Source organism: Mustela lutreola, chromosome 4 (assembly GCF_030435805.1).
Source record: "Mustela lutreola isolate mMusLut2 chromosome 4, mMusLut2.pri, whole genome shotgun sequence".
Lineage (NCBI taxonomy): Eukaryota > Metazoa > Chordata > Mammalia > Carnivora > Mustelidae > Mustela > Mustela lutreola.
Window position 1 is genome coordinate 111,474,232 of NC_081293.1, and position 14,841 is coordinate 111,489,072.

Here is a 14,841-nt window from a genome sequence, read left to right on the forward strand (position 1 = left end):
GCAAGCTATTTCTTGTGTTAATTAGGGATTTTCTGCAAATTGAAAAAATAATTTCTATTATAAATTAGTAATGCCGTTCAATTTATCTTAAAACCTAAGCTGTTTTCTTTTACTAGAATAAGACTAAGTATAATAAAATACATACAATATTTAAAATACATTACGGTAATGGGTTCCTGTTTTTCCTTTGTGGGAAATCTCAGAGTAAGCCCTGACGCTGTATAGATCTTTGCCCCACTCCCCCCATCGGCAAAGCTTTCTCCCCTACATTTCTCCTTAGTTCAGGGTTAGACCATTAAGGTACACTAGGTGGCAGTGTGTTCTACCAAGTGTAGCCAGGACATGAAATCAGCTGTTTAAAAGGCTGTCCCAGAGACCAAATTTCTTTAATTATTTTAGTTCCGCAGACCAACTCAAACGAGTAGTTATTATAGTGAATTGGTAAGTTGTCAAATATACTGTATTCTGTGACTAAAACTAAGGAATTTATTAATATTAGAAATAACGTCTCTGACCATGGTATCTAAACTATGTGTTACTTAGTTTGATGTAAAAAAAAAAATCCTGTATCTTAAAAATTAATCCTGATCATCATTGGTTAACATTTATTTAGTTCTTATTGAGGCCAGTTAAAGCCCTTTACGTGTGTTCCCTTTATAAGAACATTATAAATTTTAGTTATTATCTTTATTTTAGAGATGAAAAAATTGGGCTTTTAGAGGTTACATAGTTGGCCCCCAGGTGGCACAGATCAAGAGCTAGAATTTTAACCAGGTCTGTGACTCAGAAAGTCTTATAAGTACTCTAATGTCCACACTGGTAAAAACCAAGCATTCCTTCTTTCAGGTGCTATATTAGCATTCATGTTGGGATTGTTTCATATGCCTTTGGATGAATGTGAGGAACTTTACCGAAAATTAGGATCTGATGTGTTTTCACAAAATGTCATTGTTGGAACAGTCAAAATGAGCTGGAGCCATGCTTTTTATGACAGTCAAACATGGGAAAATATTCTTAAGTAAGTTACTAGTTATTTTTTTTAATGTTTGATTCTATAAATAATATATGCATATTATTTGAAAAATGACAAAAAATTAGAAATAATATTAAATTATTGATCCCAGTAATTAGAGTTGACCATTGTTAATATTTTGGTATATAATTACAGTCATTATTTTTTTTTTTAAGTTCATGTGTGAGATTTGCATGTAGAAATTGCAATTGCCTTTTTAAAAAATTGAGACCGTATTATACATAGGTACCTGTTTTTACTTAATGTATTAGTCTCTTTCAGGTCATTAACAGATATTCTTCTAAAACATTAATGATTTTTAAACATTGTTTCCAGAATACTGTGAATACTCGCTTTCCAAAAATACATATCGAAATCTTTAAAATTACCCACAGTCTTATTCAGAGCTGTGGACTTTGCAATCGTATATTCTTCTAGTCTTTTTCTAGACATTTTCATACATACCTTTTTTAAAGATTTAGAAAGTATTTTACATTGATATTTATGAAATACAATAAAGGGTAGATCATTGCCTAATTTGTACATACTACTGGTATGTGAAATTCACTAATACTCTATTTGAGAATCATGAATATTGTTTGACAGAAAGTCACTGGAAACATGGTTATTTCTTCTTGAGGCAAGTTGGTAAAAAAAACATAGTCCTTATATCCAGTACAGGGGAAAATACACATTTTTTTAAAGATTTTATTTATTTATTTGACAGAGATCACAAGTAGGCAGAGAAGCAGACAGAGAGAGAGAGGAAAAAGCAGGCTCCCCTCCTAGCAGAGAGCCTGATGTGAGACTTGATCCCAGGACCCTGAGATCATGACCTGAGCCGAAGGCAGAGGCTTAACCCACTGAGCCACGCAGGCACCCAAAGACACATACTTTTAAGTCAGGAAAAAAATCTGCTCTGGAACAAAACTCCCTTATAATGGAATTGTGGAAATTGCTGCCCAAGGACGAGATCTATAATGTTGCAGTTAATTCAGAGCCCAGCGCAATGATTTAAAAAGCATTTTGTAGGAGTGACAATTGGCTCTGTGTTGTTAGAGCAAGTTTAAAGTCTAAATGTCCTGATGTGGTTTTTTTTTATTACTCTGTTACTAGTCTACGTACTTCTGTAGTTTTATCTCAACACAGCTCCTTTATCCCTCGGGAGGACCCTGAAAACAGTGGTGTATTCTGCCTCAGTGCCTTTCTTTACTCCTCAGATAGGGTTGAATGTGTTGCCTTGTCATCTTTTGGTGTCCTTCTCAAGCTGCACCTCAACTCTCTATTGCTTTATGTGCATTAATTGTACTATCAGGCACCTGGAGGAGATTTTTATATTTCTTTTTTGTCATTCATAGTACTTTGAACAAAATTTTGAGCAAACAGTATTTGAATATTGTATGTTCCCCAATGTTAGGAGACCGTCATTTTGATGTACTTTAATTTTCCTCCTTTAATAAAGGGATAGAATGGGATCCTCATTAATGATTGAAACAGCAAGAAATCCTACGTGTCCTAAGGTAAGTTTGGAGTCTTAAATATAATCCTAACTTGGAATTGAAGGTCAGGTGAAAGCACTTACTCTAGGAAATACACTTCTTAGGAACCTCTTTTAATAGAATCTATTGATTCCTTACTTTTTGGCCTATTTTATGAAGATGTAAGATGTGGTCATTTGACCTCTTCCTAAATCCAGTAAAACTATAACTAAAGTTTAAGAACATGGAAGACTAGGACTAAAACCAAGGAAGAATTATTTTATCATAAGGTTAACCAAATCCAGTGACACAAGAAAAACTACAGCTTTTCTTCCCCCAGACATTTTTAAAAGAAATTTTATGTGCCTGTGAATATATTAGATTAACATAAAAGGAATCCCAATTTTAAAAATGTTAATGCCACTAGAATTTGTCTTATATGGCTTCTTTTTATTTATTTTGTTTGAAACACAGTAATCAAGAGTACTGCTTGAGTTCTGTGTTCCTTAATTAATACTTGTTACTTGATTAAGGAATAACATTTACAGACTTCAGAATCCCCAGTACCTTGTATTTATTCTTGGATGATAAGCTGTAACCTTGAAAGATCAAATACGGCTCCTTTTACTTCTCTTTCACTCTTGCTTGTTCAAATTTAATTAATTCGTTAGATATTAATTCTGAGCCCCATGTGTCAGCACTGTGCCAGGCACTCTGGAGACCTTAGTAAATGCAGACATGGAGTTTAGAGTACAGTAGGGCAAAGTAGGCATCTATCAGGTAATCACACAAACGAGATACAGTTTCGCTGAAATAAATACTATGGAGTACAAAAACAGTTCTCTGAAAGCATGTATTTATAGGGACAGGAGGGAAGGCTATTCTGAGGAAAGGAGGTTTGAGATCTCAGTGTGCAGGCCAAAAAGTAGGAGCAGTACTGGCAGAGGGAAGGACTGTGCGGGAGGAGGCAGGGAGAGGCACAGGAACTGAGAGCCCCAGGAGACCAGAGCCTGAGCATTCGAGGGCGAGGGCGGCGTGCAAAATGGGACTGAGGTGGCAGGTGAATCAGACCAGCAGGGCCTTGGGAGGCCATGTTAATGAGATGCACACTTGAGAAAAGATCCCAGGATGTACTCTGTGGTGCTTGTTTGTTCCCCTGTATCTTGTATGTTTCTCAGTTGTGGGAGTGGCCAGCTTTAAATAAAAGACTAGATAAATTAGGTGTAAGGGAACTTTAGCCCCCTCAAAGAGTAATTCACTCGTTATGAGTGGGTTTATCATGTTTTCCACATAATTCTTAATTCTGCCTGTCTATAGTCCAGTTTATAGAGAGACTCCCTGGATTTTGGTGTATGACCAGCTCTTACCATGGTGGCCTGTTGACACTCTGATCACTCACAGGATCTGGGGATATCTCCTTTGGTTTATTAAACAGCAAAGCTGACAAGCCCCTGGCAGGGCTCAACACAGAACCCCAGTAACTTTGGCCTCCTCCATACCTTTCAGCTTCTTTAAGTTTATGTTGCAGGTCATTAACCAGTATAGCACATTTTACATTAATTCAGCTGACATCGATAAAGTCTGAGACCCAATGTAGTCAATATTAGTTATTTTAATAAAAAATTACCCAGCAGCCAGTTATTAACTATGGTAAGAAAGCCTTGGAGTTTGTTTGTTGTTAGATTCAGTTACTAAAGGCATAATGTTTTCAAAGAGAACAGAAGCAAAGACTAATTTGTAAATGATACTAGGAAAATATATATTTATTCTTCTCTGAGTAGTTTGTATTCATTGCTACTACTCTTGTATTGATTATTACATAAAGATTTGCAAATGTATGTCTTCCTAATGTCTTTTTAAATGGCTACTCAAATCATGTAGTCAGTAATGTCTTCTATTATTGTTGTCTTACCGTCTGTTTCTCAGAATTGTCTCAGTCCTTATATCTACTGTCCTATAAAGAAATACCTAGTTAAATCTCATTCCCTTTACTTAACATCCTATTTATGTTACATTTATCCTGATGGGTAGCTGTAGATAGTTCACTCAAACTACTAAACAATATTTAATTTTTTATAGATCCCAAATACTGCAATGGGTATTGTTCGCTTTTTACTTTACTAGGTAGCTGCAGTAAGTACCATAGTAAACAGAGGGATAACGCCAAAAGCTTTTGTGTTCAGAAACTATGGTCATTTTCCTGGAATCAACTCGCACTACTTGGGAGGCTGTCAGTATAAAATGTGGCAGGCCATTAGAGCCTCATCTGCTGCTCCAGGCTACTTTGCAGAGTATGCATTGGGAAATGATCTTCACCAGGTAAGATGACTATGACCTACCTTTTGAAAGTTTGTGATTAAAGAATCAGCAATCATTAAATGTCACAGAGGGATCAACCGAGACTTTCTTCTTGTTTACATGTGGCAAAAGATGTCCCATAGAAAATGTTTTTATTTGTAGTTTTTCTTAAATTAACAAGCCCTCTGCAAAGATTATTTTTGTATTTTATATAATGTGATTCATATCTAACTATGATTTTATTGATGGAAAACATAGTAAGTAGGATTGGCTGTCCAAATGCAATAAAAATTAAAACACGGCCCTTGAAAACACAGAATGCAATCCCTTTGACAGTTGGGGTAGACATATTTTGAAGGAGATGATATAAGAAAATAATCACAGTAAACACTCATTAAGTTAGCTCTGTTCTGGGCACTTACATAGTCCTTTGTAATGCATTGTCCCATTTAATCATCACTGCTTACAAATCGGATAGAGTTATTCCCACTTTTACAAATGAGGTATTGGAGTCTTGAGAAAGGTTAAATAACTAGAATAGGATCATGGCTGCTAAGTGACAGGCTTGGGATGCTACCTATAATTATACTGCTTCTAAGTTTATGACTAAATGATATATAAAGTTGAATATTATTTCTGGCAGTTTATTCCTTTTTTTGTTATGTACACTTACTTATTTATCATAAAGTTTTTGTCGGTCAAGTTCTTCCCATTATGAAATGTTAACTCATAACTTTACAGTAAATGATAAAAAAGTCATTGAAGCTTTTGACCTGATATTCCAGAGTGTACATTTTTATAGATGCTTAATTTTTATAATACTATCCCACTTAAAATCAGTCTCATTCAGTATAGCTATTAACCTTAACTGTCCTCTCTAGTCAGTGAGGTATTTGTGCTCTGTTTGGTATTTAAATATATGTTGAGAAGAAAACTATTTTGGCAAGGATTTTCAGATGTCATTCAAAAGCTCATACATAGATCTATATGAACTACATATCAATTATATACTTTACATGTGTCAGTATTGTAATAGCTAAAACACTTCTATTACTTTTATTTTCTCCTATATTTTTTCTTGTATGTTAGACTTATTTTTACATATTATGGGCAGCTCTCCCATTTTTTCTATATTTCTAGAAGTAATATCATAATCTTTTTAATCATGAGATTAACCTAGGTTTCCTTTTGTCTTTGGAGTTAGTTCAGACCATTTCTTACTTTGTCAGATCAGTCATTGTTCAATTATGTAAGGCACTTCCCCTTCTCGCCTTTCTCTTCTTTCTTCCACCTACTCAAGACAGAAAGTGCTAGCTGTAGAGTTTTTCTGACCTAGATCTCAAGACTTACTGGTCAAATTAAAATTTTTATTTTAAAATGTACCTTGCTGTTTTTAACAAAAATTTCTGCATATTCTTACTCTTATTACCAGGATGTAAATGGAGAAATAATTTAGACAGTGTATTCAAAATAGTTAAAGATTTATAACACATTTTTGAGGTGGTGGTTGTGCTACAGAATTGCAGTTATGCCAAGTATTAATGAAAGTCTCAAATGATAAGTTACTGTATTTTAAGACCATATGCTCCCAGACTTCAAAAAAAGTTAGTAATTTCATTTGCTTTCTATTCTTTCTCTAAGTAGAAATAGTTCTAAAGTTTCATTCAATACATAATAACAAACCAAAGTAATTCTGTGGGGTTTTTTTCCATTTAATTTATACTAGTGATAATTTTTTTTCATGCTTAGCCATTTTTGTATTGATGACCATAATCTCTGAGTTTAGGTTTGAGCTACAGATTAAAATAATTTACTATATAAAGTTTATGTAAAAGAACATACTTTTATGTAAATCAGGGACTTCGGGAAGATTTGTGCATCTAATTAATACTCACATGACATCTAGATTCTAAGCAAACCTTATTTTTAAGAATATTTTTCTTACTGCATGTTCTCTTACAAACATGAAGAAGAAATAGGATATTTTTCTACTCACAAGACACTGTGAAAGATTGATTAGGATATTCTAACATGTGAATGATCTTGATTGCTTAAACAAAAAAATATTCGAGTGAAATTCCTTTCCAGCCCTTCAGAAATTGTTAAGAAGTTTAAAACTAAAATATGGTACTTACTTATTATAATCCTCTTAAGCTCTTTGAATAATTATATTGAGTTATTTTGAGACTGATTTTTAAAATCTCTTTTTAACTGTCATGTCTGACATATGTTTTAACGTGAGTTACTTCACATTCTTTTGGAACCATGTAGAGCATAAATTTAGACTAATACTCTGAGCAGTTATTGAAAGCAGTGCCATAATTAAGAGGTATGAGAAGGTAGACGTGTAGATCTCATTTGCTTTTGCCTATAAAGAGAAGAATGTTATTACAGTATTTACCAGGTTTATTACATGTCCTAGAAAATTGTAAAGTGAGAAGAATTCTTTTTGAGTAGCTTTCCAAGTATTACTTCTTCCCCCCTGCCCAAGTAGCATCATGTTTATCTTGAAATAGTATGTTTTACACAAAATTAATCCTTCTTTCTCTTTTTAATAGTTTCATTGATATATAATTGATATACCAAAAACTGGGCATATCTGATGAGTTTGGACATATGCATGTCCCTTCTCTCTGATATTTTTTCATCTCCACCTCCAAAAGTAAATCATTCATTCTCTGCCTTTGGAGAAAGGGCCTGATAGATTAATTTGCACTAAAGGTTTTATTTTTATTTTTTTTTTTTTAAAGATTTTATTTATTTATTTGACAGAGAGAGATCACAAGTAGGCAGAGAGGCAGGCAGAGAGAGGAGGAAGCAGGCTCCCTGCCGAGCAGAGAGCCCGATGCGGGACTCGATCCCAGGACCCTGAGATCATGACCTGAGCCGAAGGCAGCGGCTTAACCCACTGAGCCACCCAGGCGCCCTAAAGGTTTTATTATGACAGATTCTCATCTATTATTTTTCCTAGGCCTTATTTACATTTTGAAAGGTTATATCCAGAAATCAGAAAACATTAACTTAAGAGGAATTATAATTCATATAAACGTTCCAGGTAAATAGTGTTTTCAGTAGAAAGAACCTGACTAGCACCTGGAAAATGATGCCTTTGCCAGGCCACAACTATTAATTTTTAGTATAGCTGGTCAAAAATGTAGTGACTGCTTGCTCAGTACCAGGCAGTGTTAACTGGGAGGAATATAAAGGTTTTAATAAGTGCCAGCTTATTTTTTGTGTTTCCTGGGTCCTATCCTCAAATAGCTAAAACTAGAAGAATATATAGAGTTATATAGTAAGATGATGAATTCAATAATATGGAGGCTCCTTTAAGGAGTTAAAAATAAAACAACTCTTTGACCCAGCAGTTGCACTACTAGGTATTTATCTAAAGGATACAAACAATGATCCAAAGTGGCACATTCATCCCAATATTTGTACCATCAGTGTCCAAAATACAGAAAGAGCCCAGAAGTCCATCAACAGGTGAATGGATAAAGAAAATGTATTGTGTTTATGTGCACACACACACACACACACACAGACACAGGATGGAATATTACTCAGCCATCAAAAAGAATGACTTCTTTCTTTTTAAAGATTTTATTTCTTTATTTGAGAGAGAGAAAGAAATCACAACTGGGCAGAGAGGCAGGCAGAGAGGGGAAGCAGACTCCCCACTGAGCAGAGAGCCTGATGTGGGCCTGGATCCCAGGACCCTGGGATCATGACCTGAGCTGAGAGTAGAGGCCTAATCCACTGAGCCACCCAGGCACCCCAGAAAGAATGACATCTTGCCATTTGCAACAACATGGATAGAATTAGAGGGTATTATGCTAAGTCAAACAAATCGGAGAAAGAGACCATATAATTTCACTCGATATGGAATTTAAGAAACAAAACAGATGAACATAGCGGGAAGGAAGGAAAAATAAAATAAGATAAAGACAAAACATAAGAGATTCCTAACTATAGAGAACAAACTGAGGGTTGATTAAGGGGAGATGGGCAGGGAATGGGCTAACTGGGTGATGGGTGTTAAGGAGGGCATTGGTGATCGGTGCTGAGTGTTGTATGAACTGATGAATCACTTAATTGTGCCCCTGAACTTAATACTATACAATATGTGAACTAACTTGAATTTAAATAAAATCTTGAAAAAATAAATTCAGTAATGAAAATATGCATAGGATTAAGAAGTAGTACAGAAGATGTGGCTTACTCTGTCAGGATTGGCTTTACAAAGACATTTCACACCAGTTGAGATCTAAAGAATGAACAGTTTGGTAGGATGGAAACAGGATTAGGATGATAAAAAACATTTTGGAAATAAAGGCTATGGTTGTAAAACATTTTGAATGTAATTAATGCCACTGAATTGTGACCTTAAAAATGCTTTAAAGGACCAATTTTATGTTTTGTATATTTTACCATTATTAAAAAAAATTTTTTTAAGAAGTCATAACTGGGATGAGAGGCTTAGGAGAAGTTCATGCTGTGCAAGAGATATTTTCTCTGGTAGGTACTCTATGATTTGAAATGATTAAATAAACATTAAAAGCAACCAAAAGTATCCAAATTTTAGGCTATTAAGTACATGTGTAATATACTGCTATTAAAACAGAATTCTGTGTATAACTCTGAGAGGTAAATAGCAAATTATTCAATCAGTTCATTTTTTAAGTCTGTTTTACTATAGTGTCTAGCAGTGGGCCTGGCAAAACCGAATACACACTAAGTAGATAGGAATATGAATGCCTGTATGAAGGGAACACCATGGCTGTACCATTACACTGATGACTTACTGATAGGAGAGGCCTGGACAGGAGTGGACTAAGTGGAAGGGAGCTCCAGGGACAGTGTGCCTCTCCACACACCAGAGTGAGCACCAAAAATCTTAACTTCCATACTTGATGGAAAACAGTTAGGTTTAAGGAACAGGAATTTACTGCCATGGCTATTAAAACCATTGGAATCCTGACAGCTTTTTAACTTGGGAGTGATTTTACTATTCTCAATTCGTGGTAAACTTCTTTTGCCCTTATTTTTTCTTCCCTGTTTGACTTTGCTGATACTTCTTGATAGGCTTTTCTATAAAATAGTGTAGCAGTGTTCCATCTAAAATAGCAGGATGTCTGAATGTTACTATATAGAGTACAAGTATGGAATTTAAGATAACAAGGAGTTTTGGGTGCATGGCTGGCTCAGTTAGTGGAACATGGGATTCTGGGTTCGAGCCCTGCATTGGATGCAGAGATTACTTAAAAGTGAAATGTTAAAAAAGATTTAAGATGAAAGCTTTAAAAGTGGCAACTCTCTTGCTGAATTAGAAATTAAATGATACCTCTATTATGTGATGGGTATCATTCTAATGTCCTGTTAATTGAAAACAAAAGATAAAGTTGGAAGGATTAAATTAAAATTAAATTAGAAGCCTTTAGAAAACAATTATTACTACCTACATTCAAGGAATCCTAGTAGGGTTTTACATAGTTAAATAGTACAAATAGCCCATGTAAGACTTTAAACAGATACCTAAAGATAACAGAATTTAAAAATAGTTCCTTTCAACTGGTAAATGATAAACTGATACATCCAAGTAATTAAATATTACTCAGCAATAAAAAGTAGTGAATTACTGGGATGTCCAATGACCTGGATGAATCTCAGAAGCATTATTCTAGGGGAAAGAAACCAAATTCAGAATACATACTGTATGATTCCATGTATCTTGATAACAAGAGCTAATGTGTGACCTTGGGGAGTAGATAGAAGAATGGTTTTTGAAGATGACTTGTCGGTGGCAAGGAAGCTCAGAGATTTGAATGGTATTATTGAATGGAACAGAAAGACAGTGGAATTTTGAATGACATGGGTTTAGCCTCTATTGGTTTTCTGAGGAGAGTGGGCCTGGTACCTCTGAAAACACTAAAAAACAGCCCATGCTCCACTGTGATCATTTCCAGCAGATACAGTCTCAGTCCGTCTGCTTCAAGCTCAGCGCACAAGGATAGCAGTCTCTAAAGCCGTAGTCACTGCCTGCTCTTCGGCCAGCCATTGAGTAGATGGCCATTTAAGTTTTTAATGGATGAACTTCCTTTAGGTTATATCTGCATTATAATGAATGCGATACTTTGAAATTGTATTGTTGATAAAGTTGCAGTTAAATTTGTTGAATTATCTGGTTATATTTGACTTGTGAATGAAGAGCTAGTTTTAATTGTTCGGTAGAACCACAGTTCTGTTAGATTTTATATAGAATCTATAGTAACCACTAAGCAAGGATAATATCTTTTTAAAATAACTTTGTTCATTTTAGTAGTTTTGAGAAGAATATCCAATCAAAGAAGTTAAAATAATTTCCATAATAGGAAAAGAGATCTTAATGAGGTCAGTGATCTTTCACAGTACACTTTTTTTTTCACAGTACACTTTTTTTAAGCTATAGTATATAAAAGAAATTCACTTTAAAGGAACTTCTTGTCTTCAAATCATTTTTTCAATTTACTACATTGTTAAGCTCTCCTTACGAGTACATTTCAGCCTGTTTAAAATACAATTTTTGCTTTCATATTTACAAAATAGAATTTTACTTTAAGAGTTCTGCACTATATTTTCTTGACTTATATTTTGCAGGATGGAGGTTTGCTTCTGAATAACCCTTCGGCACTAGCAATGCATGAGTGTAAGTGTCTTTGGCCCGACGTCCCGTTGGAGTGCATAGTGTCCCTGGGCACTGGACGTTATGAGAGTGATGTGAGGAACTCTGTGACATACACGAGCTTGAAGACCAAACTGTCTAATGTTATCAACAGTGCCACAGATACAGAAGGTCAGTCCGTCTATTTGCCACCTTAAAGCACTTTAACTTCCACAGTTCAGTGTTTGGTAGCTTATGCTGATGCTACCTACCAAAGAATATGTTAGGTCTGTCTAGGGGGCTCAGGAAGCAGAAGGGAGCAAATCTTTTGTTTTCATGTCTCCTCACTCATTTCTTCTAAGGGACCCAAGAACAGAGACTTCACTTCCTTCTATGTGCTAGTACTCCCGTGCCTAAGTGTACAGTTGGAGAAGTTTCTACAGCTGATTAGCACGAAGGTTCAGTTGGAGACTTAAAATATACATCAGATCTTGTCTTTACCCTGCTCAGAGCCTCTAGGCTTCCCATCACATGCAGAACAAAATCCAAAAGCCTCATTCACTGAAATTTAGTAGGCCCCTAGCCTTTGAATACATCTCCTCCCCCATTCCTCATATGTGTCCCCGCTACCAGGTGGCCCTCAGTCTGTTCAGAAGTCTCTTGCCTTGGGCGCTCTGCAGTTGCTGTGCCCACTCCATGTGAGGTATTCTTCCCTCAGATTCATACTTGATTCACTGCTTTTTCATTCAGGCCTCTGCTCAGATGTCACTTTCTCAGGAAGACCTTTCCTGATTCCTTTCTGTCCCCCTCACTATGTCATTCTACCCTCTTACCCTGCTTCTTCCTCTTTTTTTTTTTTTTTTCTTTTTGACTTAGAGCATTTCTCTCATCACGTGGCTGTGTATCACACATTTGCTTGTTTCATTTCTTATTATCTCTCTATCCCACAAGAATGTAAGGTGGGAAGCTGTCCAGGCTGTGTTGACTGTGATGCCTGCACATAGTACGCAGTCATTGAGTATTTATCCAATTTCTAGTTTTGGCCTTGAAGTCTAGAACTCCTTATTTTGTTACTTTATTTTTAAGTCTTATGTGAAATCTGTTACTCAGTTCTTAAAAAGAATTGTTACCACTTACCAACCCCTTGCTTCTGAATCTCATTCTTTTCATATCCTTGTGTTACTAGCCTAGTCTTTAGTCCACATGATAGTCTTAAACTCCCCACTGAGGACTTTTAATCTAGTAAGTGACAACCCAAAAGAAGCTTGTATACTGGATTTTTCACTATCTGAAATTTTGTTTTCAAGATCAACAAAATACTCTCTTTTTTCTTTCTTATTTTTCCATCACATTTTTATTTTACTAGATCACAACACAAATACATTTGATTTAAGCCTAGAATACTAAACTTCTGAATGTCTGCAGTAAAGTAAATGCCTGTGACATCATAAAACAGTTTTCTTAAAGATGATGTGACATTGATTCCTTGATACAAGTGGCATATTTTTATGTACATGCAAGTGAATAGTTAAAATTGAGTAGTGCTTCATCTGTGATTCAAAAAGAGGAAAAGAGGGCCACCTGGGTGGTTCAATCAGTTAATCATTTGACTCCTGATTTCAGCTCAGGTCATGATCTCAGGGTTGTGATATCGAGCCCACCAAACATGGAGCCTGCTTTAAGATTCTCTCTCCATCTGCCTCTTCCCCAATTGTGCATGCTCGCTCGCTCTCTCAAAAGAAAAATTGTAAAAGAAAATTTCTTACTGTTTTTCATTAAACTGTGCAATTAACACCATTGTTACCAGGAAGCATATTTCTAGGGGCAGCTGGGTGGCTCCCAATCAATTCTGGAGCCCTAGGATCGAGCGCTTCATCAGGCTCCCTGCTCAGCCAGGGAGTCTGCTGCTTCTTCTGCCCCTCACCCTGCTCATGCTTTCTCTCTCTCAAGTAAATAAATAAAATCTCAAAAGTTTTTTTGAAAAGCATATTTCTAGATCTGTATAGTATTCTTTTTTTTTAAGATTTTATTTATTTATTTGACAGGTAGAGATCACAAGTAGGCAGAGAGGCAGGCAGAGAGGGAGGGAGAGGAGGAAGCAGGCTCCCTGCTGAGCAGAGAGCCCGATGCGGGGCTCTATCCCAGGACCCTGGGATCATGACCCAAGCTGAAGGCAGAGGTCTTAACCCACTGAACCACCCAGGCACCCCTCTGTACAGTATTCTTATTTTAAACAATCTGCTGAGAAAAAGAAAGCTTTAATCAGCCAGTATCAAAATGCTTGTTTGTCTATCTGCTGCACATCATCTGATAGGCTAATTTAAAATTTTTCAAGAAACAAGTAATGCTGTTTCCATAACTTAACACCCTTCTTAATGAAGAACTTGAGTGAAATACATGCAATTGCTGATACTTGATGGTTGTTGACCCATAAAAACTGTAATTTTATTTAGCTCAATCTAATGCATTATTGGTTGCTAAATAAATGGTGAAGAGTTTGCAGATGATTAAGATTATGAATTAAGAGGAGGAATAAGAAAATGAAACTAGGTTATTGTAAACAGACTAGGGGCGCCTGGGTGACTCAGTAGGTTAAGCATCTGCCTTCAGCTCAGGTCATGATCCCGGGGTCCTAGGATCAAGCCCTGGGTTGGGCTCCCTGCTGAGCAGGGAGCCTTCTCCTTCTCCCTCTGCCTGCTGCTCCCCTTGCTTGTGCTTTCCCCCTCTTTTTCTCTGTCAAGTGTACAAAAATTTTCAAAACGAAACACCAAAGTAGACTTGATATAGGTCTTAAAGGATAATAGGGTTTAGAGATTTTAAAAGAGGGTTAAGACTGCCACTTCTGACCATGATAATATAATAGGAGCATAACAAATAGCATGGAGGACATGGGGAGTTAGAGAGGAGAAGGGAGTTGAGGGAAATTGGAAGGGGAGGTGAACCATGAGAGACTATGGACTCTGAAAAACAATCTGAGGGTTTTGAAGGGGCGGGGGTTGGGAGGTTGGGGTACCAGGTGGTGGGTATTACAGAGGGCATGGATTGCATGGAGCACAGGATGTGGTGCAAAAATAATGAATACTGTTATCCTGAAAATAAATAAAAAATAAATTAAAAATAAATAATAGAAGCCATATATCTCTCCCACCTGAAACCATTAGCAAACAACAGAACAGTGGCTTTCAGCCATTAGATGAGGTGCCATGGGTTCATGATCTTTGCGAGAAGGAAAATAAATGAAGTAATCCCTGCAGTTGCCCTGCTTGCTACCTGAAAAAAAGGTTTCTAGGTGGTAGCAAAGAAGGGGTGGACCCAAAAAAGCGGATAGGATACAGAGTTGGAGTTCATGGAGGCCCAGGAAACTGGAATTTGTGGGCAAAATACTACAGAGAAGGCAGCTTCACAGAGAGAGTGCT

General features: G+C 36.3%; 1 protein-coding gene across 2 annotated transcripts in view; it reads left to right on the top strand.

Moving 5' to 3' along the window:
- Positions 1-14,841, top strand: part of PNPLA8 (patatin like phospholipase domain containing 8) — a 40,975-nt gene that overhangs the window by 20,163 nt on the left and 5,971 nt on the right. For both annotated transcript variants that reach the window (XM_059170768.1, XM_059170767.1), the window contains exons 6-9: positions 847-1,018; positions 2,475-2,532; positions 4,615-4,809; positions 11,422-11,617. In XM_059170768.1, the coding sequence (XP_059026751.1) occupies positions 847-1,018; positions 2,475-2,532; positions 4,615-4,809; positions 11,422-11,617 (621 nt within the window). The remainder of the gene's footprint in view (positions 1-846; positions 1,019-2,474; positions 2,533-4,614; positions 4,810-11,421; positions 11,618-14,841) is intronic.